Below are 17,165 nucleotides of genomic sequence, written 5' to 3'. Positions count from 1 at the left end.
AGCCAGTTTCATTTACATTGTTTTATACGTGAGCGGAATGAGACACTGAGCAATTCATCTTCTTCCATAAGTCCTGCCCGCAAACTCAAATCCAGTTTCCTCTCTCACCCAGCCTTCCCCGCTGGCAGACAATAAAGCATTGAAGGGAGTTGTTTACACTGACCTTTTCATTAGTTTGAAGGCAAAGTTGTGTAACGCCCTCCTAGATGGTACATAACTGAAGTACAAAACAAACTTAGGTTTCATCTGGAAACTTCTCTTTAGTGCAAGAGAAGGATCAAGAGTCAGAAGCTATCCAACACAGAAAAAAAGAGTGCAGACAGAAGTTTGGAGTTTTCATGCACTCAGAGACTCACGGCCCGTAAGCAAACGGGAGTACCGGCGAGTCTCACTCGTTCACCTGTCAACGGCGCAACCCCCCCCCCCCCCCCCCCCCGGCACACCTTGCTGGAGGCCTGACTCTTGCCCTTTTAAGCCATGCTGGCACCAGAGAGAGCGAGAAAGCTTAAGCAGTTAACAAGGAAAAAAACGGCTCAAGGTCACAGCGGTGGGGAAGCTCGGGGAGTGAGTTCAGAGGCCTGTGGCCCTGCTTCCTGCCCCTCCCTCCAGCAGGTTACACACTTGGGAGGAACCATGGGGTCAGGAGACATTCCCAGGCACGTACCTGTGAAGCATGAGCTCTGAACCCCTTCTCCCTGAAGAAGGCTGCAGTGAGAAGGGGTTCCGGAGAATCTACAGTGCAGGTCGGAAAGGTTTTGTGGCCTCTCTTTGCCAGGCCCCAGGGCTAAAATGGAGCCTGGAGGCTTTGGAGGCGTCCCTCAGGAGGCCACAGAGGCACAGGTACCTGTCCCTTTCTCCCCCCCCCCCACCCCCAAAAAGGCAATTTTGCTCCACAGAATTGCATGTGTATGACTTCTAGAGAAAGATAATGGGTTCACTTCCTTTTGCTCTGGCTCAAGTTAACAGATCTTTCCCTACCTATAAAGCCTGTTGTAAAATAAAATAAAAAAAATCACCTGCAGAGAAAGGGCACATTACTTAGAAGTCTGAACAATGAATCCGTGCTCCTTTTTCACTCACCTTGGCCTCCTCATTCACGTCCCAGGTGAAGGAAACCGCATTATATGCAATCTCTTCAATGTTTCCAATCGTATTAAAGCTCTCCTTGTAATCCGCTGCAACGTTAGAAAAGAAAATGGCTTTAAGAATCGGAGTTACCCAGTGACATGGATAGAACTGTCATTTTTCCAGTGGGGAAACTGAAACTTTGCCTCTTCTTCTAGCCGTTTCTATGGCAACAGCTACAGATTTATACTTGCTGATAGTCTTTCACTAATATTTATAAGAATGTAACCATGTTCCTCTATTAAAAGACTAAATCTTAGGTGAAGCAATGTGCCTGACTGATTTGCTCATTAGTGTCATTTTTTATTAGGTTTATAAACTTATGCTTTCCTTCCTGAGTCCCTTGTCTCCTACCCATTCCTTCTCCTACTCACTTTCCTGCCACTTAAGTTTTCTGGGAATGCCAGGGTATTCCAAAGGGATTGTTTCATAGAATAGAATATTCTGTTCATCAGCCAGGCAGTGTCATCAGGACTTCCGGAGGAAATTCCGGGAGAGGTCGAGGGAATCATACTCAGCTCAGTATCACCAAGGCCCTCTATTCTTTTATTTGTGTAGTACTTATTTATTTCTTTAATCCCTATTATCCACCCCCACAAACAATAGCTATTAATGTATTCTTTTCTTTTTAAATTTTTTAAATTGATTTTTTAAAGGGAGAGAGGGAGAGAGAGAGAGAAAGAGAGAAAGAAAGAGAGAGAGAGAGATGAATGGGTCACCTCCTGCACTTGCCTAGACCAGTGATGGAATCTGCAACCCTTTGGTATATTGGACGACACTCCAACCAACTGAGCCACATCGGCCAGGGCATCTATATGTATAAAAGCCTAATATGCAAAGTGTCCCCTCGGGAGTTCCACCAACCAGGAGTTCAATTGCTCTCACCAACAGGGGGTGGCATGGAATGAAGGAAGGCCCCGGCCAGCAGCCAGCAGCTTCTAGGGACCCTACCTGTGCAAGAATTTCGTGCACTGGTCCTCTAGTATTCTTATAAGTTGTATTGATTTGCCTGCATACATAGCTTTCATTTTCACAAATTGTACTGGGCTATGGGTAGGGTTGCCAGAATTAGCAAGTATTTGGGATATACTTACCCAAAAAAAAGTATTTGTTCTTCATCAAAAATTCAAATTTAACTGGGCACCCTGTATTTTATCTGGCAAGCCTCACTCTGGACCTTCCCAATCTAACTGCAGCTACATAGAATTCCATGGGGACCATGAGTCACAATTCATTCCCTCTCCTCAGAGATGGGCCCTTTTGTAGGCTAGCTCTCTGGTACCACAAACACACCTGTGGTAAAAATCTTCATTGCTCACTGTCTCCACGGTCACGGCCTCAGTTGGCCTGCAGGTCTGGACATGATATTCCCAGTGTTACTGCTCACTGCCTTCCTGTGGTTTCTAGCTTATAGCTGCCATCTGAGGTTTTTTTCCTCCCTACTCTTGGCCTCCTTAGAAATGACGTCCTACCTTATTTCTGTCCCTTGGGCACTACATAAACATTCGTCACATCCTGCTTGGCTGGCATCATGATACAACCCTTCTGCTTTTCTTCGAGGCCAGGTTTATTCACAAACTGATCACCTAATCACCCATGTTCTTCCTCTCTAAGCCTCCACGATAACTTTTCTAAAATGAAACGATGACCATGAGCTTTTCATAATTTTTCCTAAGGCTAAATCTTTCACCATGACCTACCACATCCTTCTCGATTAGGCCCCGTACACTTAATCTGTGCAGTCACAGCCCACCCCACACAGGGGGTCAGAGGAAGACTCAATTATGATGATATTTATAAAACATAATCCTCTTACAATTTCCCTTCTGAGTTAAGAGTTAGTTACTACAGCTGACTTCCAGGGTGTACAAAGTGTTCATTGTCTACAGAATCTGCCATGTTTCTGGTCAAATGGTTGTTTCCTCATCCCCTGTCCTGTGACATTGCCAGAACACTCCAGGGTGGTGGTGTTCCGAGTTCCCTATGCTAACGCTTTAAAATTTTGTAGTCTGTTTCCCTAAAGTTCACATATGTAATCATTTTAACTGTTTACTCCTCACTTGTCACAAAACCTAAATTCACGTCATCCTTCACCAAAACTGTAATTACTTTCTCATGAATACAACTCATTCTGTTTTGTGAATTAGGCTGAGAGTAGTACTCCTATTTGCTTTTTCTATCCATAATTCAAATAATAAGAAAAGAAAGTCCATAAAACCAACAAGCTGAAAATAATCCAGAATAGAACAAAGGCAGTTCGATTTTGTGTTTTGTTTTGTTTTAAATAAAACTCCTTATTCCTGGATCCCTATTGATGGTTAATCACAGAAAAACCTACTTGGACGTGCTCTCCAGAATGGCCCTCCAGACTCACTCCCTAGAATGGCTCATGTCAGTCGAGACTCCAACAAGAATTCTATTTCCCCTATTTCTCACCAGATTTCTACTTTGGGGGCCAATCCCATGGGTACAAAGTGGTATCCTAATGATGTTATATCTGCATTTCTTCTACCAGTTACTTTTTTGTGTGCCGCAGAACTTTAGTCATTAGTGTATGCATGTCATGAGATGAAAAAGGTTGAAAAATCACTGCTGTAAGCCATTCACCCAGTACTCTGTGTCTGTCAAGGTTTTCTAACTGGCTGAACACTGCATGCGCACTGGCGGTGCTTTGCCCACTTGCACATTTGTCCAGTGAATGAAATGCTAATGGATGTATCTCCTGCTCTGAAAACTGTGTTAATGTGTCCTTTGATGAGAGTTGCTTGTTTAAAGGTGTATGACTTATGGTATTAAAAACAGAAATTCAGCAACTTGGTGTTAAGCCTTCCTTAACTTAGTTCCTTAAGAAAGTTTCTCAAACCCAGGTTTTGTAAATGTTGGCAGCTACAACCAGTAGAAGCTATTTGTAATGAGCCGGTGCAATGAGCTGGGTTTCCTAGAGTTGCCATAACACATTACCACAAGCCTGGAGGTTTAGAACAATAGAAGTTTATTCTCTCACAGTTCTGGAGGCCAGAAGTTCCAAATCAAGGTGTTAGCAGGGTTGGCTCTTTCTGGAGGCTCTGAAAATTAATGGGCCCCACACTTCTCTCCTGGCTTCTGGTGGTGGCTGGCAATCCTTGTGTCCCCTGACTTGTAGATGCGTCCCTCTCATGCTACTGCTGTTCTCATGCTCTTCTCTCCTGTGCCTTTCGGTCTATGTCTCCCTTCTCTTCTAAAAACTTGCCATTGAATTCAGAGTCCATCCTCATCAGGACAATCTCATCTTGAGATCTGTAACTTAATTACATCTTTAAAGACCTTTTTTCCTAAATAAGATCGTATGTACAGGTTCCAGAAGTTAGAACATGAACATATCATTTTTGAGGGTCACCATTCAATCCCCTCCATCTGAGATTCCCTCTAATCATCGGGAAGTCATGTGATTTTAGTGAGTGACTTTTTTTGCATGCGAGCCACTATCGCTGCAAAATAATCACCCCACTTGGAAAGCATTATACAGCACATAATTGTGACCATATCACATTTGGGATGGACTTGCTTTTCCTAAAAATAAGTGATGATGCAATATAAAAATTACATGTTTTGTAGACCGGTTTGTAAATATCGATATAATACTGACATCTACTTGGTGAGGATGGGGATATACATAGGAAAATGGCTGAGAGGTTTCTACAGTAAAAACCAGCATGATGAAGCAAAATTATAATCGGTTGAAATGGGTCTCTAAAAAAAAAAAAAAAATGCATGCTAATTGAATCTGAGTTAAAAGGTAGTTTTTATTAACCTTAGTAATTTGCACACAAAGGGACAACCCAACAATGCATGACTAGCTTGAGTTATCAAAATGAATAAAGCCATGGGAAGAAGAAATGGGAGTTTGTCTAATGAAATAAAAATGAAGTCGATCTCATTGTTAAGTCACGTTGCGAGTGCTAGAGTTAAGCTTTCCAGAGTCCTCTATGGTTGTGTGTGTCCTTGGAATGTCAGAGCGAGGAGTAAGGGAATCCACGGCCATGTACATTCTCTGGGGCCTGTTAGGGTGGCCCCCAAAGACATAGGATGAGTCTGGATGCCTGTACCTTATAGGCTTGAGTAGATGTTCTATAACGGTGCTTCTCAAATGTTGGGGTGCATCAGATTCACCTGTAGGGCTTTGGAAAAATGCAGTTGTCTGGGCCCATTCCCAAAGATTCAATATGTCTGGGATGTGGCAAAGAATTGACCTTTCTCACAAGCTCCCAGGTGGGCAGATGCTGCCAGTCTGACGTCAGACCACACTTTGAGTAGCACAGTTCCAGGGCAAATTAAAATCACTGAATTGTTTGGGTGCATCCCATGGTCTTTTCTAAGTCTGTCATGGAGGTCCTATACAAACCATCCATGAAGTCTATGTGACAGATTATTCTTCTCGATCCTTTCCCTCTGGGGTGGACACAAACACCCCATCTGGGAAGACGAGGCAGTTAACTATGTGATAGACTTGCATACCATCTGCTCCAAAAAGTCCGCTTGTTCTCAAGCCTGCAGTCTCATTCTAAAACACTCGTTCCTTTCGTAAGGGCATTGTCATCTCCTGACATTAAAATGCAAATATGCTTGGGATAATAAAAACTGCCACAAACTGAGAACTTACGGAATGTCAAGGCTGTGTCGAGCCTTTTACCAACGTGACCTGGCCTGATCCTTACAACCCACCGTGCGGTGGGTATTAGCATCCTCCTCCAGCAGAGAAGTTGCTGCTTGCAGAAAACCACGTGGCTGGTAGCAGGCCAACCTGTGAGATTTGAATCCGGGTCTGTTTGCTGCCAAAGGCCAAACTTTTAACCACTGCCTATATTTATCTTGCAAATCAAACAATACATCGTCACCAGATATTAACACCTTGTAGAGAAAAATCACAGCACGGCCTCCACAGCAACTAGCTGGTAGAGAAATGCTGTGGAAAGTTCGATGGGACAGAGAGACATTTTTGGATGATTGCAAATTCCTTCACAAAGAAGACTAGGTTGGGGTGCTGCACTGGAGAGAAGCAGAGAAAGCACCTCCATATCCTGCAGGCACCACGAAGGCCCAAAGAAAAGTTCAAAAGCCAGCCCTTTGGGAAAAACAATGGGTGTTTCAGCAAAGGGCACTGAGCATGGGTGAATGCGCAACGCTTTCATGCATGTTTCTGGCAAGTTACATTCTACACAGAATTATAGGATTGGGTTCCTTTTTAACTGTTACGGGCAGCATGATGGTAAATCATTTTGCTATCTTTTATTTTTTTCATTTTTTTGCATATGACCAGTGGTGTATGTGTGTGATTCTGGAATGCCGTCAAAGGAATTTTTAATGCTTTCCCCTTAATTAAGTTTCACATGCTGGGTAAATTATAACTACCCCTTTTAATTATTTTTGTATATATTTCTGGAGATTAAAAGGAACGGTGTAATTAATATAAAAATTGCTTCTCTCCTGAAAGATGTGGATTCTGTCTGGACTAGTGAAATAATGAAGCTGGAATGCTGAAAACAGCTCGGGCACTACTGCCAATTCAGTGTGCACACACTGAAGCCGAAAAAAGAGTTTTTTAAAGCCAAGAACTCGGGTTGGTTTATATGTTTGAGAACTGGATATACAAGGAATCCATGTAGGGTGGCACCCAAAGCACAGGGAGAAAGGACGCTGGAGGGGAAGACAAACGGACCTGGATTTAATTTCTGTCCTCCTCTCACCAAGCCCTCCGGCCTTCAGTGAGTTATGAACCTCTGAACTTGTATTTCCTCATCACCAAAAGCAAGACAGTATCTAAGACAACAGACCCCTCGAGTACCGTGGTGGGTGACGGTCCTACTTTGCCCATCTGACCTGACCTCAACCATTTGGTCCTCTTTGTCTGTGAAGGTCACATGGGATCAGCTCAAACTCAGGAAACAGTGGAGGGTCATTCTAGGAGGATTCCCTCAGATTGAAACTAAGGTGGAATAAATAAACCTTAACCCAAGTAGGTTCTGAGATGTTTTTCAAACTCAAAAAAGCAGCTCCTTCACACCTGAATGACTCACAAGAAGTCTAATGAGTTACTTCCTTTAGAATGCTTTTCCCAAGCCAGAGGTCAATGTGCTTCCTTAAGTGTGTGGACACTTGCGCTGGGTTTTAGAGGCATTAAATGTATTTCCATCACTTGGTCCTGGCCCCTGAGCAAATAACAGGAACAGCACCAGTTTTTAAGGAGCTGAGTGTGTGCTGAATGTATATACAGTGGGACCTTGACTTACGAGTTTAATTCGTTCCGTGACGGAGCTTGTAACTCAAATTACTCGTATGTCAAATCAACAGTGAACGAGTGAGACACGTGATGCTGGGCTGATGTTGTGGCGTTCACTGTGACGTTCGCTGTGATGTTCGCTGCGCCAACTAGCGGTCGGGTATCTGAAGCTCGTTCGTAACCCAAATTTTCGCTCGCAACTCAAAGCAAAAAATCGGCCGAGAGACAGCTCGGCTCGTATCTCAAAAAACTCATTAGTCGGGACACTCGTAAGCCAAGGCCCCACTGTACTTCACAAACATTCGCTTGGACAATTCAGGTCAGTAGCTTTTTAAATTATTGCTACTTTGTGGAGTAGGAAACATGTACCTTCCCTCCTAATTAATGGTCACTTAGTCTTAAGGGGCCAGCCTCGGAGTGGAACCTAAGTTCTGTCTACATATGAAGCCACAGCCCTTTGATTTCCACGATAATACAACCTTACAAATGAGCACTTTTCCATACACAATCCGGAACTCTGATGGCAGAAATTATATGAAGACATAATCTGTGACTCATAGAATGTGACTGGAAAAAGAGTGACTCTTGATATTAAAGTAGGAGTTGATAATCTTACTACTAATGACTATCATATCCTCACAGATATCATTTAAGATGCAACCTGTTTTGGAATTTTCCCTTTAGGCTAAACCTAGTATTTTATTTGGGTTTGATGCACCTGTTTCTAAAGAAGGAATTGTATGGGCCAATGTTACATCAATGTTGTATTAGTCATAATTTTAGAGTAAGATAAGCATTGTACATGGTAGCCCAGCACTGTGTTCCATGTACGTTAGTATTTTTATTCTATTTCATTTCATTTTTCAAAGAATGCTGATCCTGACTTGATTTCAAACTGACCAAAGGTCATTTCCTATGTGCAGACACACAGGCACACATGCATCTATATGTGCACTGTGGCTTCTAACGCTGAATTTAAATCAACATGGATGGGCTTAAAACTAAGCTCTTTTTATTCGTCTGTGTTACTCAGTGATATTTAACTTCATTCAAACCATTTTGTCTCTTCAAACTCTTTTGTCGCTTACAAATAATGCCTGATGCTTTCTGGTAGTCTGCTGAATGCATGAAGACATGGACAGGGCTTTGGTAACGAACTTTTCTTGTACACGGCATGAACTGGTCGTGTTTTATTTCAGTTTTCCATTCTCGTTTCACTAGTTGTATAGTAACACCCTCAGGGACTGGTGTGGGACAAGAAGGTACAGGCACAGGAGCAGAAGTTACTGTCCGAAGTGGCAATCAGCCATCCTCTCAGACCTACACACGGGCTCCCTCCCTCTAGCACAAGAGTGCCCAACCTCTTTCCACCCCAAATGGTATTTCCAGAAACTGTAATACTCCCCAGTTAAAGCAACACTAATTCATAGAAGAAAATTGAGTTCTTTCTCAAACGATGGTACTTTATTAGTAATAAGAGTCTTGAAAATTGCCATTCTATGATAAGACACTCGATCGCCTCTCAAAGACCAATTCTAGTGTCTGGCAGCCCTCCGTGTCAGCAATAATTTTGAAACACATAAAGTTGTACTTTGGAGATGCAGGCAGAACAGATTTAAACAAAAGAAATGGCTTTTAGGTAACGGGAGGGGCAGGACACAGACACGTGACAAGAACTGTAAACCCTCACATGGATTATCTTTCACTAAATTTGAACCACAGACTCAATCCCTTCAGCTGCTCAAGTTCCATTCAGATGAACCTCCACTTCCCATCACCTCAATTACCCCGGGCCGCCCAGCTGGGAACAGACATGGGTGGTGAGTCCGTTATGTGTGTGACAGGAGTGGGGTGTGGGAGGGGAGACTGCACTGGCTATTCTAGTTTTTCACATGAGTGCTTTTTGCAATACCTGCTATTTGAATTACTCATGTTGCTATTCCTGTTTATTTCCCATTCATTATTAGAGGGTGGAGATATTATTTCAAAATTGAAATTCTAATTTTCTTAGATAGATTTCTTCAAGAAGATAACTTTGGCCTGGCCGGTGTGGCTCAGCCAGTGGTTGAGCATCGACCTATGAACCAGGAGGTCGTGGTTCGATTCCGGGTCAGGGCACATGCCTGGGTGGTGGGTTCAATCCCCAATGTGGGGCGTGCAGAAGGCAGCCGATCAATGATTCTCTCTCATCATTGATGTTCCATCTCTCTCCCTCTCCCTTCCCCCCCAAATCAATTATATAACTTTGTCCTTCAAGGGGGGAAGCTGTTGCCGCTGTCAGGATTTTCCTTTGTAATGTTGACTGACCACAGCATCTGGGGGCTGTCAGGGTGAGAGCAACCCAATCAGCAGCCACCTCAGAAAAGCTGCAGCACCTCCCTAAGCTGGGTGCTTCCCGACCTGCGAGGTGGAGATGGTACCAGCACCCGCCTCGGGGCTCGCTGAACCATGAGGAGCCGCTCATTTACTGAGCACTCAGTTCTTCCCAGACCCCGTCTTTTCGGAGAAACCAGTGGCGGCTCCGCATTCCTGGAGCCCCTTCAAAGAACTTTTTCCAGATCGCCTTCACCTTATTTTGGCTTCCGTATCTCCAAGGGCTTAATTTAATTTGGGGAAAACTTTCTCTTGGCACGTTTGAGATTTTGTAAACACAAAGGAAAAACTTTAGGTTTGCCTGTGTTCACATTTGGGGGGGGGGGGTGTTGCGAAGACATAAAGCTTGTTCCTGTTGAAAGGGGCGGTGAGAGAGGGCCCCCGATAAATGCTGGAGGGCGGCCGAGACCACCAGCTCTGTGGTTCTGTTCAGTAAACAGATGAGTCTCATGAAACCACCAGATTCTGCCTCCAGGTACCATTTGTAATTTTTCAAGCCAACCGAATAGTACTACAAAATGTGAGCTCTCCCTAACCGGTTTGGCTCAGTGGATAGAGCATCGGCCTGCGGACTGAAGGGTCCCAGGTTTGATTCCGGTCAAGGGCATGTACCTTGGTTCTGGGCACATCCCCAGTAGGGGGTGTGCAGGAAGCAGCTGATCGATGTTTCTCTCTCATCGATGTTTCTAACTCTCTATCCCTCTCCCTTCCTCTCTGTAAAAAAATCAATAACATATATTTTTTTAAAAAAATGTGAGATCATCAGGTGATCTGTTGTTTCATTAAAATGAATCAACGAAGAAGGAAAATAATTGGGCCCCAAGCAAAACACATGAAATCAAATGAAAGCCTAGGTTATGTGTTTGAGATGAAAGCATGATCTTATATAGCTAACGAGAAAGGAAAAGTCCCACCAATTGGGGGGGAAAGAATGTGGTGTCCAGTAAATGTGAAAAAAGGAATGGAAGACAGGAATAAATATTTTACAGTTTTAAATACGGTGGATCTATGAAGTGGTTTTAGGGGTGTGTGTGTGTGTGTGAATTTTGAAAGCTCATATTCAAAACCAGTATCTCTTTAAGGGACTATTTCACCCTCTCATTAAAACAGATTCTGGCCTTAACCAGTTTGGCTCAGTGGATAGAGTGTCGGCCTGTGGATTGAAAGGTCCCAGGTTCGATTCCAGTCAAGGGCATGTACCTTGGTTGTGGGCACATCCCCAGTGGGGGCTGTGCAGGAGGCAGCTGATCGATGTTTCTCTCTCATCGATGTTTCTAACTCTCTATCCCTTTCCCTTCCTCTCTGTAAAAAATCAATAAAATATATTTTAAAAAAAACACAAAAACAGATTCTCAGAGGGGCCTCCCACCATCTCTCTGGAACATTACTTCTGTTGAACTATTCAGGGTTTTTAAATCATCAGCAGAAAGGAAATCATTTAGCAGAAAAGGTTTATTAAATAATAATGTCCTGGAACCAGATAAACACACTTCCCAGGAGCAGTAAGAAAAACGGTAAGTGAGCACATTCATTGCAATATTTAATTTCTAAATCTACCTAAAAACTTTCTTTTTTTGATAATTTGCTTTTAAACAATTTCTACTGTTTGGGAAACAATAATAATTTCTAGTTATGTTAAAAAGGAGTAATTTCACCCTGGCCGGTTGGCTTATTTGGACTCAGTCACCCTGTGCATTGAAAGGTCACTGGTTTTGATTCCCAGTAAGGGCACAGGCATGGGTTGCAGCTCGATCCCTGATCCCAAATAGGGGAGTGTGGGAGGCAGTGGATCAATGTTTTGCTCTCACATCAATGTTTCTCTCTCTCTCTCCCTTTCTCTCTCAAAAAATCAATACAAAATATTTTTTTAAAAGTCCTTGGTTTATTAGTGTATATATAGCATTTCTATGCTAGCAATTAAGTCTTATGAGTTATTAAAGAAGTTTCATCCTAATGGCTATAGGATAATAAAATAATATTTTGCAGCCACTGTGGAGAACAGTATGGAGCTACCTCAAAAAACTAAAAATGGAACTCCCATTTGACCCAGTGATCCCACTACTCGGAATATATCCCAAGAAACCAGAAATGCCAATCAGAAAGGACATATGCACCCCTATGTTCATAGCAGCACAATTCACCATAGCTAAGATTTGGAAACAGCCTAAGTGCCCATCAGCAGATGAGTGGATTAGAAAACTGTGGTACATATACACAATGGAATACTATGCTGCAGTAAAAAAAAAAAAAAAAGGAACTCTTGCCTTTTGCAACAGCATGGATGGAACTGGAGAGCATTATGCTAAGTGAAATAAGCCAGTCAGAGAAAGATAAATACCACATGATCTCACTCATTTGTGGATTATAGAGAACAACATAGACTGATGAAAAGGGACAGACCCAAAGACTGAGAAACAGCGATCAGGCTATCAATCCCCAGAAGGAAAGTAGGGGAGGGCGGGGGAAGGGGAAGAGATCAACCGAAGGACTTGTATACATGTATATAAGCCAAACCAATGGACATGGACAACGGGGGGATGGGAGCATGAGTTTGTGTGTGGGGCGGGGGGGGGGAGGTTAGGGGTTAATGGGGGGGATGAAGACACATTTGTAATACCTTAACTAATAATAAAAAAAAAGAAAAAGAAATTAAAGTATCAAATACATATTTAGCCCCCTCCCATCCACCCCCCACCCCCCGCCCTGGCATCTAGAAAAGTACTATCAAAATTGATTCTTTCAGAAAGGCACAGGAGCGAGCGTGACCCAGCCTGATTTCCCAGCTAGCTAGGCGCTTGTCTGCTATCACAGTGCTACCTACATACACAAAACCACACGTGGTGTTCATCAGCCAGTCAACACTGGTTGAGCATCTGTTCTGTGCCAGGCTCTCCAGCAGGTGCTGGGTATGCACAGCTAAAATAATAAAAATCCTCTCTCAGTCAAGAAGCTCAGCATCTAGTGTGATGGACGGAATGTAAAATGTTAAACCAAGTGAAACATGGCCAAGCGCTACTGGAAACCAAAACCCTGCAGGGAGGGGATACCTCTGCCTGGAAGATCAGGAAGATCTCCCCCAGTGGGGACGGGGGAACGAGTTCTGAAGGGGTAAACGACCTACCAGGGCAAGGAGGAGGGGGGAGGGCTAGTCTAGGCAAGGGCAGCCTCGAAGGAGGAACGAAGGAGAGATAGGAAGTAACTAGAAAATCTGGCGAGGGGCAAAATAGGTCTATAGGTTTGGTGTTCAGAAATTTTGATAAAAAATAGGTTACACTGGATTGAGACATGAGTAATAGTTAGGGTGTGGGGTAGGAAGTGGGCTCCTCTCTTAAGAAACACAGAGTGGAAGAAAGAGGAAGACCCAGCAATAGCTTGAAAGGAAGTCTGTAAAGATCAGGACCTGGGCTGATGGGCTGTTGGTGAACCATGGCGTTGTCCTGGACACTTTCCAGAATATCTAGAAAATTCTATCAGGACGCCCCGATCCCCCAGGCACACCTGCCGAGGAGGAGGTGACCCCCCCCCCCCAAAAAAAAAAGCTGTTGTCCTCAACAAAATGAGCTTTTAGGACTCACACAGAAACGTGCGTGTAATAACTAAAAACCCACCATGGCTCAAACATTGAAAATTAATCTATTCTGCCTGACCTAAGATTAAACTTTTAAAAATAGTTGCACTTCATGTTTTAAAATATATAACCTCAATAGCCCACGGTACTTTTATCACCTAAATGTTTTCTAACTGAAGTTGAAGATGAAAAGGAATGCCCCATAGCTGCGGCTCTAGCACGTGTCTATAAAACAGAGGGTGCCTCAGGCCGGGCGAGCTTGTGCCCACACTGAGAGCCCAGGACAGACAGCGGGACCCAGGCCCACACAGTGCCTGCCGCACACCCGGCTCTTCCCTGCAGTGGAGGAGGCGGGACCAAGGTCCTGTCCTAATTTAGCTCTCACTCTGCCTGGACTCTCACCAGCCCTGAGGGTTTGGTGGTGGTTGTTATTTTTCAGTCGGCAGCTCTCAAGGGGTTTTGTTTTGAACCAAATTTACATTTTATTTTTCATATCTGCTAGGAAGTGTGGAGACAGTCTAGGAAAACATCAAAAATCACAATTCCATTTACTGGGGCTATTGGTAAAGGAAGGTTGCCCGCACTTACCCGCCTGCAGGGACAGAGCAGGTTTGTACAATCCTGGGGGAGGAGAGGCCTCCAAGGACCAACACTGAAAGGCAGGGTGGGGAACCCCGGTGAAGAGAGGTGAGTTGCAGGGCACTCTTGTCTCCTAGGCCCATCTGGGCCATGAGTTCATGCTGACTCCCTGGCTACCTGACTTTCTGGAAGGTGGCAGCTGCCTGCCCAGTCCGCCTCCCCAGTCTGCCTCCCCAATCTCCACCCTCCCACTTTCTGCACAGCTCTGACCAGCCCAGCCCAGGTGTAGCTATGAAAACTGCAAGAAAGCTCACTGGTAGGACACAGCCAGAGCCAGGGGGGGAAACGTGTTACTTAATTGTAATCACAACTTGTATGTGAAAGTGGAGTATGACTCCAGACGAGAGAGCTCCTCCCCCTGGACAGATCCGCCGGCTGAGTAATCCCCAGTGGTCAGCATACCTGTCTTCTCACAGGCTTTTATTTGAACTCTCAGAGAAAACTATTTAGAACGAGACTTGAAGAAGTGTGTCGATTTAGTTGGAACTGATGTTTTCATGGAAAGCTTTACCTTAATATAGTAAAACTTCTATCAACAGGGCACAATTTAAAAACTGGCTCTTAAGAAATAGATCTATAAGAGGGCACAGATGAAAATCCCGTAATCACATGTTAATAGCCAAAGATGTGCTATAATTGCCTGCTAATTACCGTGGAAAAATTATAGGATTAATATTAACAATGTAACTCGTACATTCTGATGTATTATCATCACCTACAGGGAGAGGTTACTGAGAACCCAAATGAAAGAGAGAGTTTGATTGAAGAGGCACAGGATTGATTTCACAATTTAACTACAAAATTATACCATTAATGGCTACACTGCATGTGACCCTCAAGTAATGATGCTTATTTGTATATGCGTGTGGAATCCGTCTGCGTACCTTACAATCCAGACCACCCATGCTGAAGATGCAAAAGCAGCCACCTTCATTCTTTCAGAACATCTATCAAGGGTCCTCAAACTTTTTAAACAGGGGGCCAGTTCACTGTCCCTCAGACCGTTGGAGGGCCGGACCATAGTTTAAAAAAAAACTATGAACAAATTCCTATGCACACTGGACATATCTTATTTTGAAGTAAAAAAACAAAACGGGAACAAATACAGTATTTGTATTTGCATGTGGCCCATGGGCCGTAGTTTGAGGACCCCTGATCTACGTGGTAAAGCAGTAAAGTAACTCTTAATTGCATTCACCAGAAGGAAAGTCCAGGTGAATGTGCCTCCGTTTATCTGTTGTGGCTTCTGGCTTTCCTTCTATGAAGTTAATATTAATTATCGAACGTCTAATTTTCCTTCTCTGCTTGAAAGGGGACAAATAGAAAAATGCTCCTGCCCTTGAACGTGGTTTGGGAATGATCCACTGTTTGGGTAGCCTTGATCTGTAGTCCAGTTCATTCTGTGACTTGTCTCGTTTCAGATATTTTTCCCAGTGGCTCACACTGTGCTAAACGAGGTCACTCCACTTGTCATTCACCCAGTGGGTGCGCATGAGCGTGTGTGTGTGTGTGTGTGTGTGTGTGTGTGTGTGTGTGTGTAGGGTGATATGAGAGAAAAGTCTGAAGGCAGGCAGGAGGCGATAAAGAAGAGAGCTAAGACCTGAAGTCCTATGGGAGCTGAGGAATCATTCTGGTCTAAGAAAAGTAAACCTTGTAATAATATCAAAGTTGAAAAAACAGGTATGCCAGTCACACGCTTTTATTATTTGCCTTATTTGGACTTAGGCCACATTTCTATTTAATTGCTCCTCTCATTTTCTTGGGTAATAATTAAAGGCTAACTTTTCAAATAAAATAAAATTGTTCCTCTGCACCATGCAGATTGGCTACCAAGCAGGTTAAGGCAAGTATCTCCAAACCCTTGTCCTAGTCAGTCCGTCTTGGAGGTTTGGTGTATGACCTGGGGGAACAAGACTGTTCTTATCTCAGCTCTCGCACTAATTAACGGGGACAAGTCACCTAGGATGGTAGGTCAACAGGCCTCTCTAGGCTCAGTTTCCTTGTTTATTAGATAAAGATGTGGGACTCATTAATAGAAGATACATGTTTGTGGGTGTGTGCACTTTGTGTGTGTGTGTGTGTGTGTGTGGTGTGAGGTAAAGAGTGGCGTAGACGTTTTGCAGGATAAACCAGTAATGGTTTTAATATGCTCTACAATGAGTCTCTCACCCTAACCTAGTCACTAACCTCTCTGCCACTGATCATAGGGTTCTAGCAAGGGGAAGGTAGAAGGTGTGCAAACATCCTTCTAATGTAATTGCTCAGGAATACTTTCTGGTACTCGACACGATGGGAACCTCCACTTTCTCTGCATTCGTTGGGACTGCAGCCTCTTGGTCTGCAGAGCAGAGTAATAAAGCCTACACATGAGAAATTACCTTTTGCTTGTGGAAACAGCATGGAACATGCTAAAAATTACTTTCAACCACATATATTACTGCCTGTGTTTTTAAGTAATTTCTAGAAACGGTAAGATCCAATCCTGACTTCCCTGCTTTACTCTGGGTCTCAGAGGCTGATTCTGAAACTGCCTTTGTTGGGAAGCACTTGTGGGGGATCCGGAGGCAGGGAGCGCCGGGCACGCCTTCGCCTCCCTGCTCTTGGCACTGAGAGGGGTCTCTGGGGAAACTCCCCCGGGGTTCTACCTCCTTTTGGAAAGCAGGCCCCTCTGTGGCCACGGCTCCTGTGAGGCAGCCCCCACCATAGTCCCAGCTCTTTCTGGGTGGCACCTCCAACACCCACCACCTCCTCCTTTTGATCCTCAACCCTGCAGGTAAGAGCAGCAGATTCCTGCAGCTGCTCATCTCTGGATTGCCTCATGGTGCCTCCAGCCCTTCCAACCTTTGCAACGAATTCCCTCCACGGCTCCACTTGGCATGGGCTCTGCTCCCCTGCCTGGACCCTGAGACTCGTCGAGGGACCACAGGTCTCCAGGGAACAGACATTGTGCTTAGGACTATACGGACTCCAGAAGATGTACTGGGCACATTCAGTACTTCTTAATGGCAGGGAAGGTCTCTCGAAGGTTTCACTGCCTGACCACGCAGTACTATTAACACGAGGCATGTGTTAGAGTGAAGCAACACTGGATGGAGAATTAGAGAACTGGAACTCACTATCCAGGCATGTACCTTACAGCCAACCGAGCCTGGTCATTCACCTCACAGAGGGCTCAGAGTTCACATCACCTGCTTAGAAATGGAC

The 17,165-nt window shown here is 44.2% G+C and overlaps 1 protein-coding gene across 1 annotated transcript in view; it reads right to left on the bottom strand.

Annotated features, from left to right (window-relative positions):
* GRHL2 (grainyhead like transcription factor 2) overlaps nucleotides 1-17,165 on the bottom strand; it is a gene marked incomplete at its 3' end in the record, with an annotated part of 79,866 nt that overhangs the window by 38,145 nt on the left and 24,556 nt on the right. Inside the window, exon 7 of the mRNA XM_081111620.1 lies at nucleotides 1,081-1,175. Coding sequence (XP_080967746.1) covers nucleotides 1,081-1,175 — 95 coding nt within the window. The remainder of the gene's footprint in view (nucleotides 1-1,080; nucleotides 1,176-17,165) is intronic.

The sequence above is a fragment of the Myotis nattereri genome, assembly GCF_964212035.1.
Source record: "Myotis nattereri genome assembly, chromosome: 17".
Classification (NCBI taxonomy): domain Eukaryota; kingdom Metazoa; phylum Chordata; class Mammalia; order Chiroptera; family Vespertilionidae; genus Myotis; species Myotis nattereri.
This window is presented reverse-complemented; position numbering and strand designations above follow the sequence as displayed.